We start from the raw sequence: 20,899 nt of genomic DNA, 5'->3' as shown, positions 1-20,899 counted from the left end.
GAGGAGTGTGAGCAGATCAGGAGGTGCATAAACAGATAAGGAGGTGTGCAAGCCATGATTGAGGTGGGCAAAGAGAGAAGGAGGAGTGTGAGCAGATCAGGAGGTGCATAAACAGATAAGGAGGTGTGCAAGCCATGACAGAGGTGGGCAAAGAGAGAAGGAGGAGTGTGAGCAGATCAGGAGGTGCATAAACAGATAAGGAGGTGTGCAAGCCATGACAGAGGTGGGCAAAGAGAGAAGGAGGAATGTGAGCAGATGAGGAGGTGTGCAAGCGGTGGTGCAGGTGTGCAAAGGACCGAGGGACAGACTTGGGTGGGGCGTGTGGGGTTCTACAGGGGAAGGCAGCTGTGGCGAGCAGATTCTAATTGCTGAATCTCTTTCCTTCTAAGTACAATCGTGCAATTCTCCATCTCCCCTGGGGTGGTGCTGAGTCTTACAGGGAGTAGTTGTCCGTGCAAAGTAGCCGTGCAGTAAAGGAGGTAGAAGTGCTTGGTCAGCGTTCGCACTCTGTGCTCTGGGACTCAGACTGCTGTCCTGCCGGTCCCCCAGCCGGTCCTGCCACACTGGAAAGCGAGGCGGTTTCCAGTTTCCAGAAAGTTATTATGACGATGCAGATAAAGGCCACTGAGTATATATATATTCAAGCCCATGCGCTGTTTTTTCACTTTTCTGAGGTACAATTTATGGACATTCTCCTTTTGATGTACAAGTGATGGCTTTGATAGCTGTGCCCACCCGGGAAACCTTCATCACATTCGAGACCCAAACATTTCTGTCACCATCCTTCCATTAGCCTTAATGATTTCTATTTCCTTTTTTAAATTCTTTTTTAAGATTTTACTTATTTATTTGATACAGAGAGAGATCACAAGCAGGCAGAGAGGCAGACAGGGGCGGGGGGGAAGCAGGCTCCCTGCTAGCGGAGATCCTGGTGCGGGGCTCGATTCCAGACCCTGGGATCACGACCTGAGCTGAAGGCAGAGGCTTCACTCACCGAGCCCCCACGTGCCCCTGATTTTTATTTCTTGTTTTCTCCTTTACCCATTAAAAAAAAAAAAAAACAGTTAAAAAAATAAATGGACTATTCTCCTAGTTCAGAGTTCGAAGCACCTAAAATGACTCCCAGCGAACGCTGTCCTTCCACGTTCCAGGCCCCCCGGCACCTTCCCCAGCAACAACACTGGTGGTTGACTTCTCTTTACAGACGTATTTTATGAATCAGCAAGCACACAGGCAAACATACACCTGATTCTTCCCTCCTCTTGTACGAACAGTCACACCATATACATATGGTCCTGAATTTCCCCCTTTGACTTAACAAAGCGCCCTGGATCGTTCCACAGAGCACAGACACGCCCCCCTCATCCTCTCGTGCCATCTCTCGTGCCATGACCTGCTACCCATGTGTGAACTTGCCACGCTTTAACTGGTCTCCTATTCCCGGAGAGGGGTCCGCTGTGGGGAATGGTCTCATATGTGTCATTTGTAAATGTCTGCGAGTACAGCCTGAAGATAAACAGTGGAATTGCTAGATCAGAGTCTGAAGACAAACAGTGGAATTGCTAGATCAGAGTCTGAAGATAAACAGTGGAATTGCTAGATCAGAGTCTGAAGACAAACAGTGGAATTGCTAGATCAGAGTGCTGGTGCTTTCGAAATCTGGGTAGAGGTGCCCTCCAGGGAGACTGAAACAGTGTCACAGGCAACACAAAGAATGCGTCTCCTGCTGCCCTCGCTGATTTAGGGGAGCTGCCCGTCTGACAGTCGTAAAATGTCGCCTTAGTGAGTATGACTTCGCTTCTCTTATTTTTTTTTTTTTTTTAAAGATTTTTATTTATTTATTTGACAGACAGAGATCACAAGTAGGCAGAGAAGCAGACAGATAGAGAGAGGTGGAAGCAGGCTCCCTGCAGAGCACAGAGCCCGATGTGGGGCTCGATCCCAGGACATTAGGACCATGACCTGAGCCAAAGGCAGAGGCTTTAACCCACTGAGCTACCCAGGTGCCCCCGCTTCTCTTATTATGAATGAAGTAGAGTCATTATCTGGACATTTAAAAGTCATTCGTATTTCTTTTCTGTCTTTTGGGTCTTCTCTTCCTTCTTCTTCTTTGGTTGTCTTCTTCTATCTTTTAAAAAAAGTTTTGGGTTCTTATTCTTCTTGATATATAAGATACTTTTGTACTTGTGTTTTCTGTGCATATCTCTGAGTATTTCCTTGGAATAAGTTGCCCGAAGTGGAATTTGGAACTTTAAAGAGGCCATCTGTACATACATGCTCGTGCTGGTCCATGCATGTCACACTCGAAACGAGCAATCTTCCCCAGGTTTGGGGAGCACTTCACCCGTGCAAATGCAGGAGTGAGTGAAGCAGGAGCGCCTCTCCTGGGGCCCCTGCGAGAAACAAGGTAGTGGCCATCCCCGCAGAGGCCAGCCCAGCTGACAAAGTGGACAGCTGACCAGTGGGCTGGCGGGGCAGAACTCCTTCTCAGAGTTCTTGGGTTGTGATAAGTTAACAGTATCGCAGAACTTACGTGCTTGTAGTTTTTATTATTATACTTTTTATGGAAGTGGAAAGGACAGTAGATAGATCGTCTTATTTTATTACTGAACTAATTATGAAATTTACAGAGCGATAAAAGGGATGTTCCTCTACTTTTTTGTGTGGGCGATTTTATATTTCAGTCAGGAAGTAGATAGCTTCCCTACTCTAGACAGTCTCAAAGTCATTTCACGATCCTTTTTCATTGATGTTTTTTTCAAAGTAATGACGTTTGAGCTCAGCATGCAAGTGGCAGTTAAGTCCTACCTTCATTAAGTAACTGGCTTGTTTCCAATTTTTCCAACATATGCTTGCGGTATAAAGTTTATATATACCTGACGAGGTGAGAAAATCACCCATAATAAAACCACTGAGAGATTGGCACTTACTTTAGTATATTTCTTTTTTTGTGCCTTTTTTTGCTTTGCTATAATTGTAGTGTCCACATAAATTTGCATCTTACTTCTTTTTTTAATTTTTAAAATTTTTTAAATTATTTGATGTAGTGTTCCATGGCTCATTGTTTGTGTACAATACCCAGTGCTCCATGCAGTACATGTCCTCCTTAATACCCATCACCAGGCTCACCCATCTCTTCACCTCCCTCCCCTCTGAAACCCTCAATTTGCATTCTATTTCTTAAATTTAATGTGACAATTTTTCATGCCGTGAAGTAATTTTAATGGATGCCCAGTATCCACGGGTAACTTAAAAATCCCACCCTGGGTGGAGTGCTCTGGTGTGGAGTTCTCTGTGGGGTCAGGGCGGAGAGAGGAGCCTGGACAGGCCCTTTACAGCCCTGTGGCAGCGGCTGGGTTAACCAGCCCCACTTCCTCTGAGCACGCCAGTCCCCGAGTCCTCGAGAGTTGGGCTCATCAGGGGTCTGGCACCACCACTGACGAAATGAGCAGCTCTGGTTTGGGGTCTTTGCTAAGTGCAGAATACAGAGAACACATGAACCCAAGTTCATGTACTTGGATCCCTGAGAGGTGGAAGCAGTTATGCGGAAATGTCGGAAGTATCTTTTGGGGCGATCTTTAAGAACAGGGTCGGCCATGACATGACACCAGGGAGAGAATCAGACAGGATACAAGAACAGACATGACTGATTAAAATACTTACACGAAGACAAAGAAAGGACGGGAAAGAAATAACCCAAAACATCAGTAGTAATTTCTGGGTTGTAGGATTATAGGCATTTAAATGTTCTCTTTTACTCCTGTGTTTTTAGTACTCCCAGCAAAGACCGTGGGCCGATTTTCAATGTCAGCGCGTTTTAGTACCCGGAGGCACAGGTGTGTAGCCTCTGGTCACCCCCTGCAGACGCCCCGCATGCTGACGCGGTGCTCCGGGTCCAGCCGGCCGTGGAGGGCTGTGGGCGACCTAAGAAGGCGCTCCCGGCCCCCCTGCAGGAAACCTCCCAGGAGGGGTGACCTCAGCTGCCGTGGCCTCTGTATGGCATGGGCGTGGGGCGGGAGCTGTGCCGGGTCTCGGGGTCCTCCCGGCCTCTCTCCCCCGCTCCTCTGCTTTCCTCCAGCCCCGGAGGCTTCCCAGCTCAGCCTGGTCTAGCCGAGCACGGCCACGTTCAGCTGCTCCTATGTCCAGTGTCTGACTTCTGTAGCTTCCGGAAGGCTCTTCGCTCCAGCGGAGTCGTGAGAGTTGCAGAAACTGGGGGCGGGGGTGGCGGGGGGGCAACTTGCCTGGTTTCAGGGTGTGGGCAAATGGACCGTTGACTTTTTCATTTTTCAGAAATTATTGTCCCTGGAATCATTTTTTCCATGTAAATATTACTGGGCTCCTTGGGAGGTTTTTAGAATTTTATTTATTTATTTTTTAGCTTTTTAAAAAGAAGATCACATTTATTTATTTGAGAGAGAGAGAGAACAAGCAGGGGGAGCAGTAGGCAGAGGGAGAGGGAGAGCAGGGAGCTCGATGCAGGGCTCAATCCCAGGACCCCCGGGGTCATGACCTGAGCCGGAGGCGGACGCTCAACCCACTGAGCCACCCAGGTGCCCCTAGAATTTATTATTGTTCAAAGGTCTCACGTTTTACTGATTATCGCTTCCACCTGCTGAGCTCTCTCCTGTGTCCACTTGCGCTGGGTCGGGTCACCCGATTGGAACGCCCCGTTCTAGTCTAGAGAGATTCTGCCACCGATTTTCAGTTCCTGATGGGTCTTTCCCTGCGTACTTTCAGCCAGTGTCCGTTTTATTTTGCGACGGTGATTTCTCCTGGTGATATCCTTTATGAAATTGTTAGAAGACTAATAGCTCCTGTTGGTGATCTTGCTAGTGTATGAACATGGTGTGAGAATTCCCTGTGGGTATTACGGGACCGCTGTTCCCGGAGCCGCTCCCCAGCCTCGGCCTCTCTGGGTTCCCACACTGGTCTGTCCCGCGGCAGCCCTTCCTCCACTGCCACCTCACTACTTTCTGCAGGCTCTGCGTCCCATCGAGGACCTTCTGGCCGCAGGACAATCTCACCGCTGATGGCTCCGGGGACACACGCCCGTCTCTGGGGAGAAGCCAGGACAGGCTGGCAGCCACAGCTTGGTGGTGGGGGGGGGGGGGGTCCCCGAACCCGCGTCCCTGCCCCTGCTCAGGCAGCTGTGGCTGGGTGAGGCGGGGCACAGAAGGGCAGGAACCATGCTTCTCACCGGAAGACAGGATTGCAGGGCCCCCGGACTCACTGGGAAGGGGAGGCCGTGTTCTGCAGACACCCACTTGCCCCGACACTGACTCAGAAGCCTTGGCCAGTTGGGATCTGACTCACCAGCCAGGGCGTGGGTCCCCTTGTGGTCCTGGGCCGCTCCCTTCTGGAGGTGCTCTGCTGGGACGCAGCGTCATGGGGGCTGTCTTGGGGCCCAGAGCCCCTCTCCAGCATCTTGTCCGACAGCTGCAAAAGTGACCATATGTACACTTTTGTCCTCAAAGTCTTCCATGTTTCCTTTGAGGCTCTCCATGGCCTTGAGTTGTGTGAGTTCTGGCCGTGCCCCAAAGCCTCCTGTCCTGGCACTTCTCTGGGTGATTCCCCCTGAATGAGGAGGGTCCCTTCCTTGGATGTCCATAAACCACTTTCTGTAAATGCTGTAGAGCAGGGCTTCCTGACTTTCGGGATGTCCCAGACTGGATGGATCCGTGGTCGCCAACCCTGACTTCCTCCTCAGTCCCTCCTTCAATCTTGGATGAACTCCCTTTCTTCATCCAGGGCCAGCGAAGAGGCGGCAGGAGTCACTGGTCTGGGGCCTGCTGCTCCCTCTCCGGCCGCTGGAAGTGGGGGAGGGACCCTCAGGGTTCATCGAGCCCCCCTGCCTACTGCCCACTGCTCCCTGGGGACCACCCATGGGAGCTCGCCCAGCCCAACCTGTGCTGGGGGTCTCATGGGCTCGCTGGGGTGGGGGGTGGGGCGTGCGTCCTCATGGCCCCTGACTGCTGTGGGCCTCCGGCGGGCACTTCCCTCGCCCTTTGCCTCCACGGCTAATTGCTCTCCCTCCCCTTCTCCCTGTTCTTTTTTCTTTTTCTCATGCTCTGTTTGAAAGACAACAATACAATTCAGCTAAGGTAGAAAACATTGGAGAAGAAAGAAACATTATCCCCATGTATAAGATGAGGTTATTTCAGTGAAATTCATGCTGTGAGGTCCCGGGTGTTCGGTGGGGTGAGCTGCACAGGTGGCTCACGTCCTCATGTCGGGGCCAGAGGAAGACACCCGTGGTTCTCCAACTTACTCTTCTCCTGGGGAAGCAGCGTGAGTGTGGTGGTATGAGGGGTCGGGGACATCACGACCCTCCTGCCCGGCCACCTTCTCTTAGGGCTTCGCAGGGCACGAGGATGGGGGACTCAGAATCCATCAACTGCCTAGACTCGCCGACTGCCCTGGCGTTGAGGCCTGAAGGACACGTCCCCTGGGGTCCTCGGGAGTGGCCCTTTAGGGCAAGTCCTGCCAGGTGTGCGGTGGGCATGGCGTGCCACAGGCCTGTCATGCCCGTTTCTTTATACACCAGACTCCAAGCAAGATGGTGGGCCCCTGGGGCAGGCGCACTCACTCTCTTCTTAGGGCTCCAGGGACCCCCGGGAGATGTAGCACTTGGAAGGCCCTCGACCCATTGGAAAACCTCTTGAATTCAGTATCTTCGAGTATCTTTGCAATCTGTAGTGACCCCGTGCCCTGTGCTGAGGGTCCGGGGGGTGCGTCTGTGGGCCCTGCTCCAGGTGGTAGAGGGCAGGTCTGTGGCCAAGGCTGTGGCCACGCCGAGCCGGGCTCTCTGCCGTCTGCTGACCGTAGGGCTTGGCTCCCCCGATGCCTGTCAGACTGCGGGGACGCAGCAGCCTGCTGGGCTCTCGTTAACGTGCGGCTGAGATGTGGGCGTCCATCAGCAGACGCCACCCAGAGGAGCTGTTCGAGCGATGTGGCCTGGGGCCTGCCGGTGGGTTGGGAGGTGACCGGTCCCGAGCGTCCGCACGCCCTTGAGGCCCGCTCCACCGCCTGTGCCCACGTGGGTCAGGCCGCAGGGGGCCTGCTTCTGGCTGATGTGCGTGTGCTGGGGGGTCTCGGCTCAGCCCACGGAGCAGCCCCCGGCCAGGGAGCTTGAACAAGAGGAAGTGCGTGCACGCGGAAACCACAGAGCCAGGCCCAGGGTCTGCAGACGCCTCCGGCTGTCCTCTGTCCTCTGTTGGAGTAAGAACCTCCCGCCTTTCTGGCCTGTGTTGCTCTGCGGCCGCGGCTCAGAACTGCGTGGCTGACACCGCTTCCGACGTCACCTTTGTTTTCAGGGTTCCTCGTCCCCAGACGCTGCTCAGACGAGATCGGGGAGGCTCCTGGGCCACTTGCCTTAGGCTCTGGGGACCCTCCCGGCACGCAGAGGTGGAGGGTGACCCCATGTCAGTGACAGGCCCTTCGTTACAAGTCGCTAGGGAAGCTGAATTCTGAGTGCCCCTTTGCCCCAATCCCACTTCAAAGGACTGTGTGAGATCGTCATTAAAATTAATAAGAGTTACCTGCCTGCTGTGAGCAGCTCCCGTTCTCTCGTGCCTCGTGTGTGTCTGGAGGACAGACGTGGTCTCGCACGCGTCTCGTTAGTGGGGTGCAGGCGGCATTACCTCAGCTCCCGGCTCCCGGGGCCTCGGCAAGAAGCTCTTCAGACAGAAGGGGACGGGACTGCGGCGCCTGGTGCATCTCCAACCATCTCCTGCGACCGAGGGAGGGAACCTGTGTGCTTTTCGCAAGAGGCTTCTTGTCGTTTGGAGGAGCAAGAAGACCTTTCCGGAAGCGGGAGAAGGCGGTAGAGCTCTTGCTCTGACCCACGCTCCTCGGACAGCCTCTGGGTTTGCAACCACAACATTCTTCTGCCCCAGGTTACTTCCCAAGAAGTGTCTGCAGGTGAAAACCAGTCAGCTGCGCAGACCACCTGGGATTGCCGTGGAGAACGTGTCAACAGTCTCAGGGGATTTGAATGGTTCTCACCCTTTCTTTTCAACACGCACGAGAGATAAAACGTTCCTCCTGGGAGGGGTGGCCCCTCCCACGATAGGTGTACAGGGTGATGTATGGCACGGGGGCGAGTGTACAGGGGACTGGGGGGCCTCTGGGTGCCCTGGAGGTCTGGGCTCAAACCCAGCTGATGGTTACCAGCCTCACAGGCTCGGGTGGTGTGCTTGTACACATGCACGTGTGTGTGGTGTGTGTGTACGTGTTTGAACAGGTGCAGACATGTTTGCACACACATGTGTGCACACACAGGGCCACATGTTTCTAGGTGCCTGTGCGTTAGCATGTATGGGCATGAGCAAGCACGTGTGTGCACATACGTGTGTGTGTGTGTACACTGCCCAGCACCAGCAAGCGGTGGCTCTTCCCGGACTGCTCCTTCGGAGCGCATGTGCAGCAGGGCGGGCTCTCTGACCGCCCGTGGGGCCTCCTGTACGGCCGCAGCACCATGGGGCAATGACCAGGTCTTTTCGCATCTCAGGGCCTGCGGGGCCCAGTGGAGGAGGCCGAGCTTAGAGCGGGAGGGACAGGCTGGTGTAGGTAAGGCAGGGCAGCCCAGCAGCTGTCCCGCTCCCCGCTGGCCGCGTGTCCTCAGCCTCTGAGTCACAGCTGGGGGGGGGGGGTGTCTGCGCTCACAAGCCTGCGGCGTGCACTCAGCCTGGCTGCTGGAAACTGGCTCAGTGCAGGACGTCCCTGGCGCCGGGAAGTCGGCCACTGTCCCCAGCCTGGTGTGGGGTTGGGAGCCCCAGACACGGAGCAGGGGCCTCCGTCTGTGTGAAACTCATGTTCCCAGGTGCTCAGCGACACAGGTGCTGACCACTGCCGTGATGCATCTCGATGGACGAGGACACTGAGGCTCAGAGTGGGTGGTGATGTGTCCAGGGTTGCACAACTCTGCCCTGGGACCAGGGTCTTGTCTGCCTGACTGTGGAGTCTGTGCTCGGGGTCACAGAACGGCGGTCTTCCCTCGAGTGCTGTGTGACTCAAGGTGGGTCACTTGGCCTCTCTGAACTCGTTTCTCTTGGGGGTGCAGAGAAATTGTCCTGGTCTTCTAGGGCTGCTATAACAAACCCCACAGACGGGGCTGCTTAAAAACGGATGTTTGTTCTCCCGGGGTTCCGGAGGCTGCTGAGGCCAGGGTGCCGAGTGGCCGGCTCCTGGCCAGGGCTCAGGGAGGCCTCCTCCCAGGCAGGTGCACCCTGTTCCGTGAGGCCTCCGGTTTTCCTCGGAATGCCCCGGGCAGCGTCCCTCTCTTCTCCAGGGGCAGGAGCTGGGTCTGGTACCCGCAGGGGACAGTGGCACCTGGCGTGAATGTTTGGCTGTGTGATTCAGAGATGGGCGGACAGCCAACGGCTCTCCCGTCCTCTCAGGTTATAACTTGTCCACGACAGCAGGTGTGTGCTGGACCCCAGGGCACCCTCCGCTGCCGATGCGGCCCAGTGGTGCATCGTTCTGCAGGGGCGGGGAAGGCACGTCGGCAGCTGTGCTACTGACAGCCGGTGTCTGCACCCAGGGCTCTCCTCCGACGGTGTGCGCGGGCGCCGGAGCTGTCTGGGCGGGAGAACAGGGCGCAGGTGTCGTTTCGAGTTTCTCAGCCAGGGCCTCAGGGAGAAGGGCTCCCCTCCTGCCTTTCTTGCTGGGGTCTTCCTGGAGGGTAGGGACCCTTCGTTGACGTGCCGGGTCCACCCTCACAGCCAGCCTATGCACTGATGTGATGCCCACACTCCTCCGTACCGTGGGGTTTTGGGTGGGAAGGCACATCCCTTTATTCTCCGGGCTCTGGAAACCCTGCCCCTGTCTCGTGGAAATTCTGCAGGGGGTGTTCCCGTGTGTTGGAAGCAATCCTTCCCGCTGGTCAGTGCAGGTGCAAGTCCCTGGGTCTCTCTGGGCCTCTGTCTTCCCATCTGAAGATAGGGTTCGCTGGGACGGTCTGCATCAAGACTTCCTGCTCGGGCACTGTCTTCATCGGAGCACCGTAGGGAGCTTGTGTTGTACTTAACTCCGTCTGAACCTCCCCACGAGGACGGGTATGGAAGGTCACAGCTGACCGCTGCTGGCCGCTGAGTGACAACAGCAGAGCGACCTCACGTTTGGGGAGACACGAAAGTTAGGAAAGCTTAAACATGAGGTCCTTCTGATATTTATCCTGCAGCTCCAACCGACTTTTCCTGTGCTTGTGGTCCGTTCTGGACGCCAGGAAGGGGGTGCACTCCAGTTAGGGACAGAGAGCTCAGCCGTTTGGAAGCAGGCTGGGGAAGGGAGGCTGCCCCCGTGGCGGGCACACAGGGTGTGTACGCGTCCCAGGGAACCCTGATTTTCTGCAGAATGCTCTTCACCAGCGGCTGAGCAGAAACGCTGTGGTCAGCTCCGGGATTCTGACCTCATCAGTGGGCACGAGCGTCGGGACGAGGGCGGGGACGTGGCCGGCCGGGCTGCGGGGGCAGATACCACACGCCGGGCCACTGCGACAGCAGACCTGTGCTTGTCACTGTGGTGGCGGCTGCACCTCCGAGATCCGGGCGCCGGCCTGGTCAGGCTCCGCCGAGGAGGTTGTCCTGGGCAGCAGACGGCCGTCTTCTCCCATGCTGGAGAGAGACAGCGAGCTCTGGCGTCCCTCCTGACTGCAAGGGCAACAGTCCCATGCTGGGCAGCCTGCCCCCTCCCCATGACCTCATCGAACCCCGCTCACCTGCCAAGGCCCACCGGCAGCCCCCATCACGGGGGGCCAGGCTTCAGCCCTGGGCGGGGAGAACACGCTTCAGTCCCCTGCGGGAGGTGATGGTGGGCAGGCCATGCAGGGGCACTCAGCCTGGGCAGGGGTCGCTCCTCGGAGGAGCAGACAGCACAGACTGAGCCCAGAGGAAGAGGCAGTGGGGCGGGCAAGCTGGAGGGGTGGTTCTGGAGAGAACAGTGCTTGCGCGTCTGCAGGGCCGAGTCGTGGAGATGGAGTAGACCAGCGCGGTGTCTCTCTAGCATGTGGCATGAGAGCCGTGGGGCGCATGGGGCAGAGCCACATTCTAATCCCTGGGTCAGTCTTGGGACAGGCTGTGAAGAAGGGGCCCCAGAGGCGTTCCAGACTGTGGTTTCCAGATGGCGGGGGGCGTGGTGGCGGCCTGAGCACCTGCTCCTGCTTCAGCGTGAAGTAAGGCCCCTTCCTTGCTGCCTCAGAGAGGAGGCAGCCTCTCCCCGTGACACTGAACTTGGGGCATGTTTCCCACAAGCCGGCTCAGCGGTGACCGCACCCCTGTCGGGAGCAGGGTTGCCAGGGGCGAGTGTGTGACGGGCTGAGTGCTGGGCTCGGGGTGATTGAACGTGGTTTGCTCTCGTTCCCTTCCCTGCTGGCTGCTCTAGGGGCCCAGCAGTAGGTTCACTGGGGGTGAGCCTGTTCCGGGGACCCTGGTGGGGGGAAGAGCCGGTCAGGAGACTGGAGCAGGTCAGCAGTGACCCAGGGTCCTCTGGCCACAGGGGCGGGAGGGGCAGGACTGGCTCTGGTGGGCATGGATGGAGACCGAGGAGCGCAGAGCCAGTTCTCGGCGCTGTCCTCCACGGACCCCGGCCCCACACAGGGATGGGGGCGTTGAAGGGCTGCCTCCCACTAGGGAGCACCACCTTCACACCCTGCTGCTCCTTGCTTGTGGCCCCGTTGCTAACTCTGCCCCACGGGGAGCCCCCCCACTCCTGGCCCCAGGGTCCCGGTGAGCTCGTAGCCAGAGGTCTGTGCCTGGCCTCATCCCAAGGCTTCTCTGCAGTGTTCATCCGCTGACCCCGCTCCGGCCAGGGCCTCACGCTTGTCCCTGTCTCACTGCACAGCTCCGACCCTGTGGGCACCCCTCCTCCACCGCTCCGCAGGGTCGTCCGGGCCTGCCCCTCCTGCGGGGCGACCTCACCGCTACCACTCACTGCTGGTCTGAGGCCTTCGCAGAGAAGGCCGCTGTGGGCCCAGCCAGACATCCCTGCTGTGGGGGTCCCCACAGGAACAGCCTGCTTCCCGCTTCTCTCTCCCATCCCTGCCTGCCCAGGGGCCTCCCCACTGTCACCTGTTCCTGACCTCTTCCCAGATGTGGCACTTCTCCCACCGCCCTCCCTGCCCCCCGACCCTGCTCCTGGGCACCTGTCTTCGGCTCTCACCTGTTCCCTGACCGGGTGTCCTCACCCCCTCCCAGCCCTTCTGCATGTCACCAGATGCGCATCAACCATGGATCCTCTTGTCACTCTCTTCTAGCTCCCCACCTGGAGGTCTGTGTCCCTCGGGGCACCTTCCCCACCCCCTCACTTGCCAGGGCTGCCTCACAGCCCCTCTCCTGCCACAGCACACCTGTTATAGGTGTCTGACCGCTCCCCGTCTCCCGCTGGTCTAGGTCCTGCTGCACCACACGGAGCTCACAGTCCACAGGATCTGTGGCCTGAGTAGTCTCTGTCACGGCTGGGCCAGCCTGGCCTCGGCCTCCCTGGGGTCCCCCGCCAACAGTGGTGCAGGAAGGGGGCGCTGGCTCTCAGATCTGCAGTGGCAGCTCTGTCTCAGTCCTGCTGTACACTGGCCGTGTGGCCCAGACCAGCCTCCCAGGCCCTCGGGGCCTTGTCTGTGCAGGGATCGCTTCTGTGACCCCGCAGGAGCGTGGGCATGAGGGTGCTTCATAAATAAGTGTGTGTGAATGTCAGCCACTTCTGTGTCACGGGGATGCGTTTCCATGTCAGCCAGGCTCGTCCTGAGGCCTGTGTTCTGTCCTCTGACCTCTGTCTGTCTGCAAAGCTACGAGTTCCTGGCTGGGAAGTCCTCAGGTTTAAGGTGTGAGTTGGCGTCAGAGCAGGACAAAGCCTTATCTGTACGCAACACTAAGTCCTTCCCGTCCCCTCCCCCTGCGGAGGAGCTTGTGCTGTTTCCCTTAGTTTCAGTATTAAATGAAGTCTGACTGCGTGTTTCTTTTACTAAGTGTTCTGTGTGTGTTTGCTGTTTGCCGGCTGGCTTTGCGGTCTGGGGTCAGCAGCAGACCAGCAGGGATGGGGCCGAGAGTTTGAGAGCACCTGGGGGAGGACACGCCCTTCGCCCGCATGACCCCTACTGTGAACGGGTGAGGACCGCCGTCCGGGGTCTCAGCACGCTGGTCAGTGAGGAGGGTCCTGTGGGGTCACGGCGTGAGGATGGTCACCAGGCTGGCCTGCAGGGATGGGCAGCGTGGGAGAGGCAGAGTGAGGGAGCTGCAGGGGCGGGTGACCCTCCAAGCTGCACGAAGAGAACGATGGGGCTGTGTGGCCAGGCCCTGCTGGAGGACTAGACCCCTCAGAAGCGTGTGACGGAGCGTCCCCGGACCCTCCTTCCCGCCCTCCCCCCAGCTTCCTGTGTGAGTGAGGCTCCCCCTCTCCCAGGAAAGGGGCCTCGGTGGTCACTGTACACCCCTGCTGGCCGGCCTCCCAGCTCCCGAGAGCAGCCCGCATGCCCTTGATGGAGCGTGGCTGCTCGACGTGGGCTGTGGCTGGGACGGAGCACATCTCTCTACCGATGTGAGTGCAGAGCAGGAGGGGCCTGGGCTGAGGTCGGGATGGGGACCCACCGGTGGTCTCCTCGGTTCCGCAGTGCACATGGCTTTTCGGGGAGGTGTGTCCTCCTCTGGGAAATCTGTCAACAAGTGACCTGTGAAGAGCCTTCTGGGGTCAGTCACATAAAGATGAGAGCTGTACCCGTTCCATCTCCTCTCGTGTGTGCACGTGCGTGTGTGCGTGTGCGTGTGGGTCATGTTAAACGGGAGGTAGGCTGAATTACCTGTGCACCAACCAATTTTGATCTTGTTGTTTTCTGCAGGAGACATGGGTGACAAAGGACAGAAGGGCAGTGTGGGTCGCCATGGAAAAATTGGTCCCATTGGTTCTAAAGGTATTTGCGACGCACCCCTCGTCCCCATATTCCCTCCTGGGCTCCCGGGGCAGGCGCTGGAGAACGCTTGCAGACTGGCCAGTTGCTTCTTTCTGTGTGCTCTACACATGATACCTGCGGTCCCAGGGTCTGCCTCTGGGGCCGCTCAGAGTTGCCTGCTGGCTGGGTGCCCACCAGGGTGGGGTGAGCGCACCCCGACCTGCGGATTCACGGGGCACCCTGGCGGAGAACTGGGGGCGGCTACTCAGACAAGACCTTTCACTGCCACGTCCGTAACCAGTTTAAGGAAGCACTGAGCCCCATCTGAGTAACAGGAGGGCTGTGCTCCAGAAGCACTGTCCACCTCCAGCTTCAGTGACTTTTTGAAACCGGGGGGCGGGGGGGAGGGTTCCATGAGAATGGGACCCAGGAGGCAACAGCCAGGTGAGAGCAGCCATTTAGGGACAAGACACTTGCCCTCGTCTGTGGCTATCTGGCGACCTCGTCTGACCACATGACCCTGCAGCGGGGACAGGCCAGGAGACTGAGGCCCAGGCAGATAAGGAAGGCTCCGAGCCACCCAGTCAGCAAACACTCTTGGAGCCCCTGGGGCGTCCTGCGCCTCTGCCGAGCCCCCGGGCCCCGAACTTTCAGAGAGCGATCTTGTGGAGGTCTCCTCACCTCCCCCTTGGTGCTAAGGAGGGGTGCAAGGCCAGGGAGGGCTGGTGGTTGGGAACATGGCTGAGCCCGTGCAGCAGGGAGGGGGCTCAGGGTGATCTGCCCAAGCCTGGTGCTGGAGTCCTTCTGTCTCATTAACCTGCCGGGGAGTTGAGCTGTGAGTGGGTTCAGGTGGTCGGTTCTGACGGTGCCCAGGCACCGCCCCCCGGCCGCAGCTCGTCCCTGGCAGGAGGGGGTCCTCGGCAGGAGGGTGTCGGAGACCAGCCAGCCCAGCGTCTGTCTGGGGAACCCTGGGGGGAGCACCTGCTGGCCTGGCCTGCCCGCTCGCTCCGGAGCATGTCGGTGTGCGCGGCAGGAAGAGGGGCTGCTGTGCTTCCCAAAGGCTTTGAGAGATGGTGGTAAAATCGTCGTAACGTGAAACTGGCCATATTAGCTGTTTTCGAGTGTGCAAGTCCGTGGCAGTAAACACCTTTGTGTGTTGAGCAGCTGCTCAACCTTCTCACCCCCAGAGAGGAGCCGTGTCCTGGTGAGGCGGGGTCTCTGGTCCCTCCCTTGGCCGTGGTCCCCCCTCCTCTAATTCTAGTCCGCGAGTCGGTGTGTTCGAGGCCCTCACGGGTGTCTGACTTACTCACTCAGCGGCACGTGTCCAGAGATCATCTCCTTCCTTCTTAGGGCTCGATCATGGCATCTCTCTCTATTGAGAGAGAATGGGTTGTTGCCCTCTTTGGCCTCCGAATAGGGACGCGTGTGCCTTCCATGTACTACGTGTGCTCCGGGCAACGCCAGTGTCTCACCGAGGGGCCGTGTGCCGACAAGCCCTTCGTTAGCTTACTTTACCTGATCTGCTTCCCGGGCCTCGTCGGGCTGACCTTGCAGACCTCTCCAAGCCCCGGGGCTGACGAGGGAGTCCCAGGGATGCTGCAGACGGGGCTGGCAGGCTCCCCTGCTCCCCACGTGGACAGGATGCATGGAATCCACAGAAGGAGGGGGCGCTGCTCCTCCCCCCTCCCATGAGACTAGGATGTTCAGGTTGTCTTGGGGAGGAGAGAGCACGCTGAGGGAATATTCATGTGCCTTTAATAGACTTGTCTAATTTTAGAGCAGCCAGAAAGCATTGTTGGCACGCTTGTGTCCAACCCCTTGGCTTTATACGCTGGGAGGCTGGGGGGGTGGGTTGTGTGGCGTGTCCTCTGTGGGATGCCGCGTCTCAGGCCAGGCGGGAGCCCACGTGCTGCACTGGGGGAAGACTGTCCCCAGGTCCGGCCAGGTGCCAGCATCACTGTCTCCCGGCCGCCAGGTGGGTGAGAATTGGAATCAGATTTAGTTGTTACTGACCCAGGGGTTCATGACATGGTATCTACAGACTGTTCTATGACACACCCGGGATTTTTTGGACTCGACTTAAAGAAGGGTTGTTGGGTCATTTCTCAGATCTTGAGATAGGCATATGTTCTATGTCACATTGACAGAGCCTGAGTTAATTACCTTAGAACACAACTCCCTGTGTTCACGGCAAAGACAGGGTCTGCGGGAAACACTAGTGCATCACACATGGAAGAAATAACATTGCGAACTTTGTCAATTTTAACCTCAAGGGACGTGGCCCACCTTTGCTTGACCTTGCTCTCCTTTTTCAGGTGAAAAAGGAGATTCTGGTGACATGGGACCCCCTGGCCCTAATGGAGAACCAGGTATGGCACATGGGCTGCTGGGCTTTAAAACATGCATTAAAATTTGCACTCCCCCCTGTTTAATTGAGAGATAATTAACATATGTTGCTATAAAGGTTTAAGGGTTACAGGACAGGGGTTTGATTTACAGATACTGTGACACGATCGCCACCATCGCTTCAGCTAATATCCGTCTTCTCATAGAGACATAATAACAAGAAAAGAAAGAAAAGGGAAAAAAAAATTATCCCTGGGATGAGAACTCCAAGGACTTGCTCTCTTACCAGCTCCCCCGTGTGTCCCATGAAGGGCCATGGTCCTCATCACGCACATCGCATCCCTGGTGGGCGTCTGCACCTGCTGGCCCCCTTCCTCCTGCTCCCTCCCCCCACACGTGGAAGGGAGAGCCTGCAGGGTTGGTCCTTCTCTGCCTGACTTGCTTCCCAGCAGTAATGCCTTCAGGGTCCATCCTTGTTGTCACAAATGACAGGATTCCCTGGGGCGCCTGGGGGCTCAGTCGGTTGAGCGTCTGCCTTCAGCTCAGGTCATGATCCCAGGATCTGGAATCAAGTCCCGCATCGGGCTCTCTGCTCAACGGGGAGCCTGCTTCTCCCTCTCCCTCTGCCTCTCCCCCTGCTTGTGCTCTCTCTCATGTTCCCTCTCATTTTCTTGTGCTCTCTCTCTGTCTCTCTCTCGAATAAATAAAATCTTAAAACAAATGACAGGGTTTCCTAATTGTTTGCAGCTGAGTATTACTCCATGTATACACGTCACAGCTCATGAACCCTCCTCCGCGGATGGACACGTAGGGTGGCTGGCTGGTTTTGGTTCCTCTCGGAAATAGTCTTGAAGGGCTCCCATTTCTTACGGGGCTTATAATGTCGGAGAACCAAGCAGGAGGCATCACATGCTGTGATTTCAAGCTGTGCCATGAAACGACAGGAATCCGGCCAGTGTGACACTGGCATGAAAACAGTCCCACAGACCAATGGGGCAGAACCGAGAGCCCGGAAACAAACCCAGGCACATATGGGCGACTAACATTTAATAAGGGAGCCGTGAACACCCAATGGAGAGAGGATGGTCTCTTGGGAAAACAGGCCAGTACGTAGAAAAGAATGAAACTAGTCCCCTGTCTTACAGTGTTCACAAAGACTAACTAGAAATGGACCGGAGACTTAAATGTAGGACCTGAGGCCCATGAAACTCCGGTAAGCAAACAGGAAGGAAGCTTCCGGATGCGGATCTTGGCCGCGAGTTTTTGGGTGTGACGCGCAGAGCAAAGGCAACAAAAGGAAAAGTAAGCAAGTGCAACCACATCAAACTCAAAAGCTTCTGCAAAGCAAAGGAAACCACCAACCAAGTGAAAAACTATCAGCAAACCGTACATTTGATGATGAGCCGATCCAAAACCTGCAAGGAGCTCATCCAATGCCACTAAGTGGCAAAAGAGCCACTTAGAAACGGGCAAGGCAGCTGGACGGACATTTTTCTCAGGAAGATGCGTGCAAGGTCGACAGGTACATGAAAGGACACGCAGGATCTCTAGTCATCACGAACCAACACCACAACGAGCTGTCACCTCACACCTGTCGGAACGGCTGCGACCAAAAGACAAGAGCTAGCAGGTGCTGGCGAGGAGGTGGAGAAAGGGGACCGTCGTGCACTGTCTGTGGGAGTGCAGCCTGGTGTGGCCACTCTGGGAGATAGCACGGAGGTCCTCCAGACGGTAAAAATAGAGCTAACGTGTTTTCCAGCGATCCCACTTCTGGGAGTGTATCCAGAGGAGACAACACTATCTCAGCTGGATGTCTGCACCCCCGTGTTCACAGCAGCGCTGGTTACAGTAACCAAGATGTGGGGAAAATTGCACTCGGCACGGAAGTGCGAATCATGCAATGAAACCCCTGTGGTCCGGGAAACGGAGTACCCGTGGCTGGCATCCTTGTCTGTCATAGCCTCTCCTAGACTATTTCAGTATTCGACTCCCTTCTACCTGAGTATTTTCACGTCCTTCTTGGGACCGCAGTGCTCACCGACCACACGGGTCGGCTCAGATACCCCCGTCCCCAAGTGCGCGTTCCTCACTTCTAAGAGCTTCCCCCTTCCTGTGACCACGCGCTCCTCGGGAGGCGCGCCTGTGCTTTCTCATTCCGGAGCTCCCTTCAGCCTCCTCTGAAGCCTGAGAAGGTCGCCCGGGACCCTGGCTGCTCAGGGGACGTGTCCAGCTTCCTGGTGCCGATGACAGGGGCCTCTCTGCCTGCTGTCCTGCGGCCGCAGCCCTCTCTCCGTGGAGCTCGTCTGCTGCCTGTCCTCCGCGCGGCTCCCGCAGCCACATGCCCCGTTGGTGGTCCCTCCTGTCTGGACTTGTCTGTCCGCTTGAATGGTGCATGTCCACCGTGTCCTGCTGTTCACGTGGGTCCGGCCACCCTCACTCATGTGGCGTTTCCCATGTGGCTGTTGTCCTCTGCATGCTGCTGGCCATTTCCCGCCCATGACTGTCCTCTGTCCCATGCTACACACATTATTCCACACTGTTCCACGCTGTCCCTGCCGTCCTTCACAGTCCCAGGCCGTCTGCACAGCTGTCCTGTGTCCCGTCCATGCACCAGCACCTCGTTCAGGCTCTTGTGACCTCTCTGTGAGCTTGCCGTCAGGCCCTGGGGGACCCGGTGGGGGCATCCTGGAGCCGAAAGGGCTTCCCAGTGGCTGGGTCTGACCGCCCCCTCCAGACCGCTGTGTGTGGGCACGTGCTGGCATCTGCTTGTTGAATCAGCCCGTCTTTCCGTGTCTCACACAAACCGTGTCTCCATTTGCTGTCATTCATCCTGATGGTGACATTCAGAGAGTAGCCCCGAGCAAGCTCGGAGCTTGGAAACTGGCGAAGAAAGAGATGTCTGAGTAAAAGCCCTTGTCTGGAGGGCTCCGTCAGCGCTGCGCGGAGGAGGAGGAGGAATGGCCGGTGGGCATGGATTTGGCCACATGAGGTCACGGAAGGGATGGCAGTGCCTCTCATGGCCACCTCTGGATGCGGCCGGTCCCGCAGGGAGGAAGACGTGGAGCGGTGTGGGGCCGGCCTGGAGGCCACGGGACAATTTGAAGGACACGGAGGAACCAGCTTCCTGCTTGTCACCGCAGAGAATAATCGGGAAAGCAGGGCAGCCCCGGAGGGCGTGGGCGCGGCTCTGGTCTCAGACGGGCTGCCGCAGAAACATGCCCGGGCCCGGAGTGTCAATGAGCCACCAAGCGTGGACCGGACCTGCGCGTGGACGTGAGCGTGTTCCGGACTCTGGTGGTGGAGGAGGGTGAGGTTCTGGAAGACGGGCCCCATTTCCTACGGGGGATGCTCTGTCTGGAAGTGCGGCTGCGCTCAGCACCGTGGGCTTTGCAGGGAAAGGGGAGGTCCTGCCTGCGGGCTGTGGTAGGGCCAGTGCAGGACGGACATGCTCCAGTCCTGGGGAAGGCAAGGGGCTGGCAGTGGCCGGGTCCCCCAGGCTGGGGACGGGGAGCGGGGTGAAGACAAGTGGAGCTCCTCATGGCAGCAGCTCAGGGGCCCCGGAAAGCCCAGGACCCCCGACCAGAGGTGGCAGGGCTGTCTGTGCTGCGTGAGAGACCCTCAGGCCCTGGGGCCCCGCTGTCCTCAGACGTGCTGGTTTCTCTGCATCTGCATGTCCCTGCCCCAAGCCCCTTGTCCCCTGAGCTGCTGCCACGACTCTACCCCCCAGCCCCGTCTCCCCCATCCTCCCCTCTTCCCACCCACCCAGAGCCCTGTCTCAAAACGGTCAGTCCTGGTGCTACCCCGTTGATGTCCCTGGGCTGCTTCTCCTTGCCTTCGGGATGAAGCCCAGAATCTGCGTCCCGGCCTCGAAGGCCCATGGGGTCTGCTGGCCGAAGAAGCCTTCTGTCTGGGTGGGGGGCTGCTTTCCTGAGCCGGCCCCCAGTTGCATCTAACACGGGGGGGCGGGTCTCCGCAGGCATCCCGTGTGAGTGCGGCCAGCTGAGGAAGGCCATCGGCGAGATGGACAACCAGGTCACGCAGCTGACGACCGAACTAAAATTCATAAAAAATGGTATGCTCTCCGCGTCTCCCTGTTCCCCCTCCCCCACAACCCCGAGACCGAGGGGCCGGGCCGGCAGGTCCCGCCCGCGCCCACAGGCAGTGGGACTCGCGTGTGCTGCGCACCGAGCGTGTTTACAGAAATGCGAGTGCTCACTTTCCAGCACTGCCCTCCCCCGCAGCTGTCGCCGGCGTGCGCGAGACGGACAGTAAGATCTACCTGCTGGTGAAGGAGGAGAAGAGGTACGTGGACGCGCAGCTGTCCTGCCAGGGCCGCGGGGGCACGCTGGGCATGCCCAAGGACGAGGCCGCCAACGGCCTGATGGCCGCCTACATCGCGCAGGCCGGCCTGGCCCGCGTCTTCATCGGCATCAACGACCTGGAGAGGGAGGGCACGTTCGTGTACTCGGACCGCTCGCCCATGCAGACGTTCAACAAGTGGCGCAGCGGCGAGCCTAACAACGCCTATGACGAGGAGGACTGTGTGGAGATGGTGGCCTCGGGCGGCTGGAACGACGTGGCCTGCCATGTCACCATGCACTTCCTGTGCGAGTTCGATAAGGAGCACGTGTGAGCGCGGTGGCCGGTCCCCCTCCGCCCCCGCCCCGGGCCGCCCCC

General features: G+C 57.8%; 1 protein-coding gene across 4 annotated transcripts in view; it reads left to right on the top strand.

Moving 5' to 3' along the window:
* LOC111154113 (collectin subfamily member 11) overlaps positions 1–20,855 on the top strand; it is a 28,289-nt gene extending 7,434 nt beyond the window's left edge. For 2 of the 4 annotated variants that reach the window (XM_022513508.1, XM_022513505.1), the window contains 4 exons: positions 13,826–13,897; positions 16,192–16,245; positions 20,199–20,294; positions 20,464–20,855. In XM_022513508.1, coding sequence (XP_022369216.1) covers positions 13,826–13,897; positions 16,192–16,245; positions 20,199–20,294; positions 20,464–20,855 — 614 coding nt within the window. The remainder of the gene's footprint in view (positions 1–13,825; positions 13,898–16,191; positions 16,246–20,198; positions 20,295–20,463) is intronic. The other 2 variants (XM_022513507.1, XM_022513506.1) reach the window with 1 other exon arrangement.
* The last annotated feature ends 44 nt before the right edge of the window (positions 20,856–20,899 follow it).

Source organism: Enhydra lutris, unplaced genomic scaffold (genome assembly GCF_002288905.1).
Source record: "Enhydra lutris kenyoni isolate GAN:26980312 unplaced genomic scaffold, ASM228890v2 scaffoldscaffold35, whole genome shotgun sequence".
Lineage (NCBI taxonomy): Eukaryota > Metazoa > Chordata > Mammalia > Carnivora > Mustelidae > Enhydra > Enhydra lutris.
This window is presented reverse-complemented; position numbering and strand designations above follow the sequence as displayed.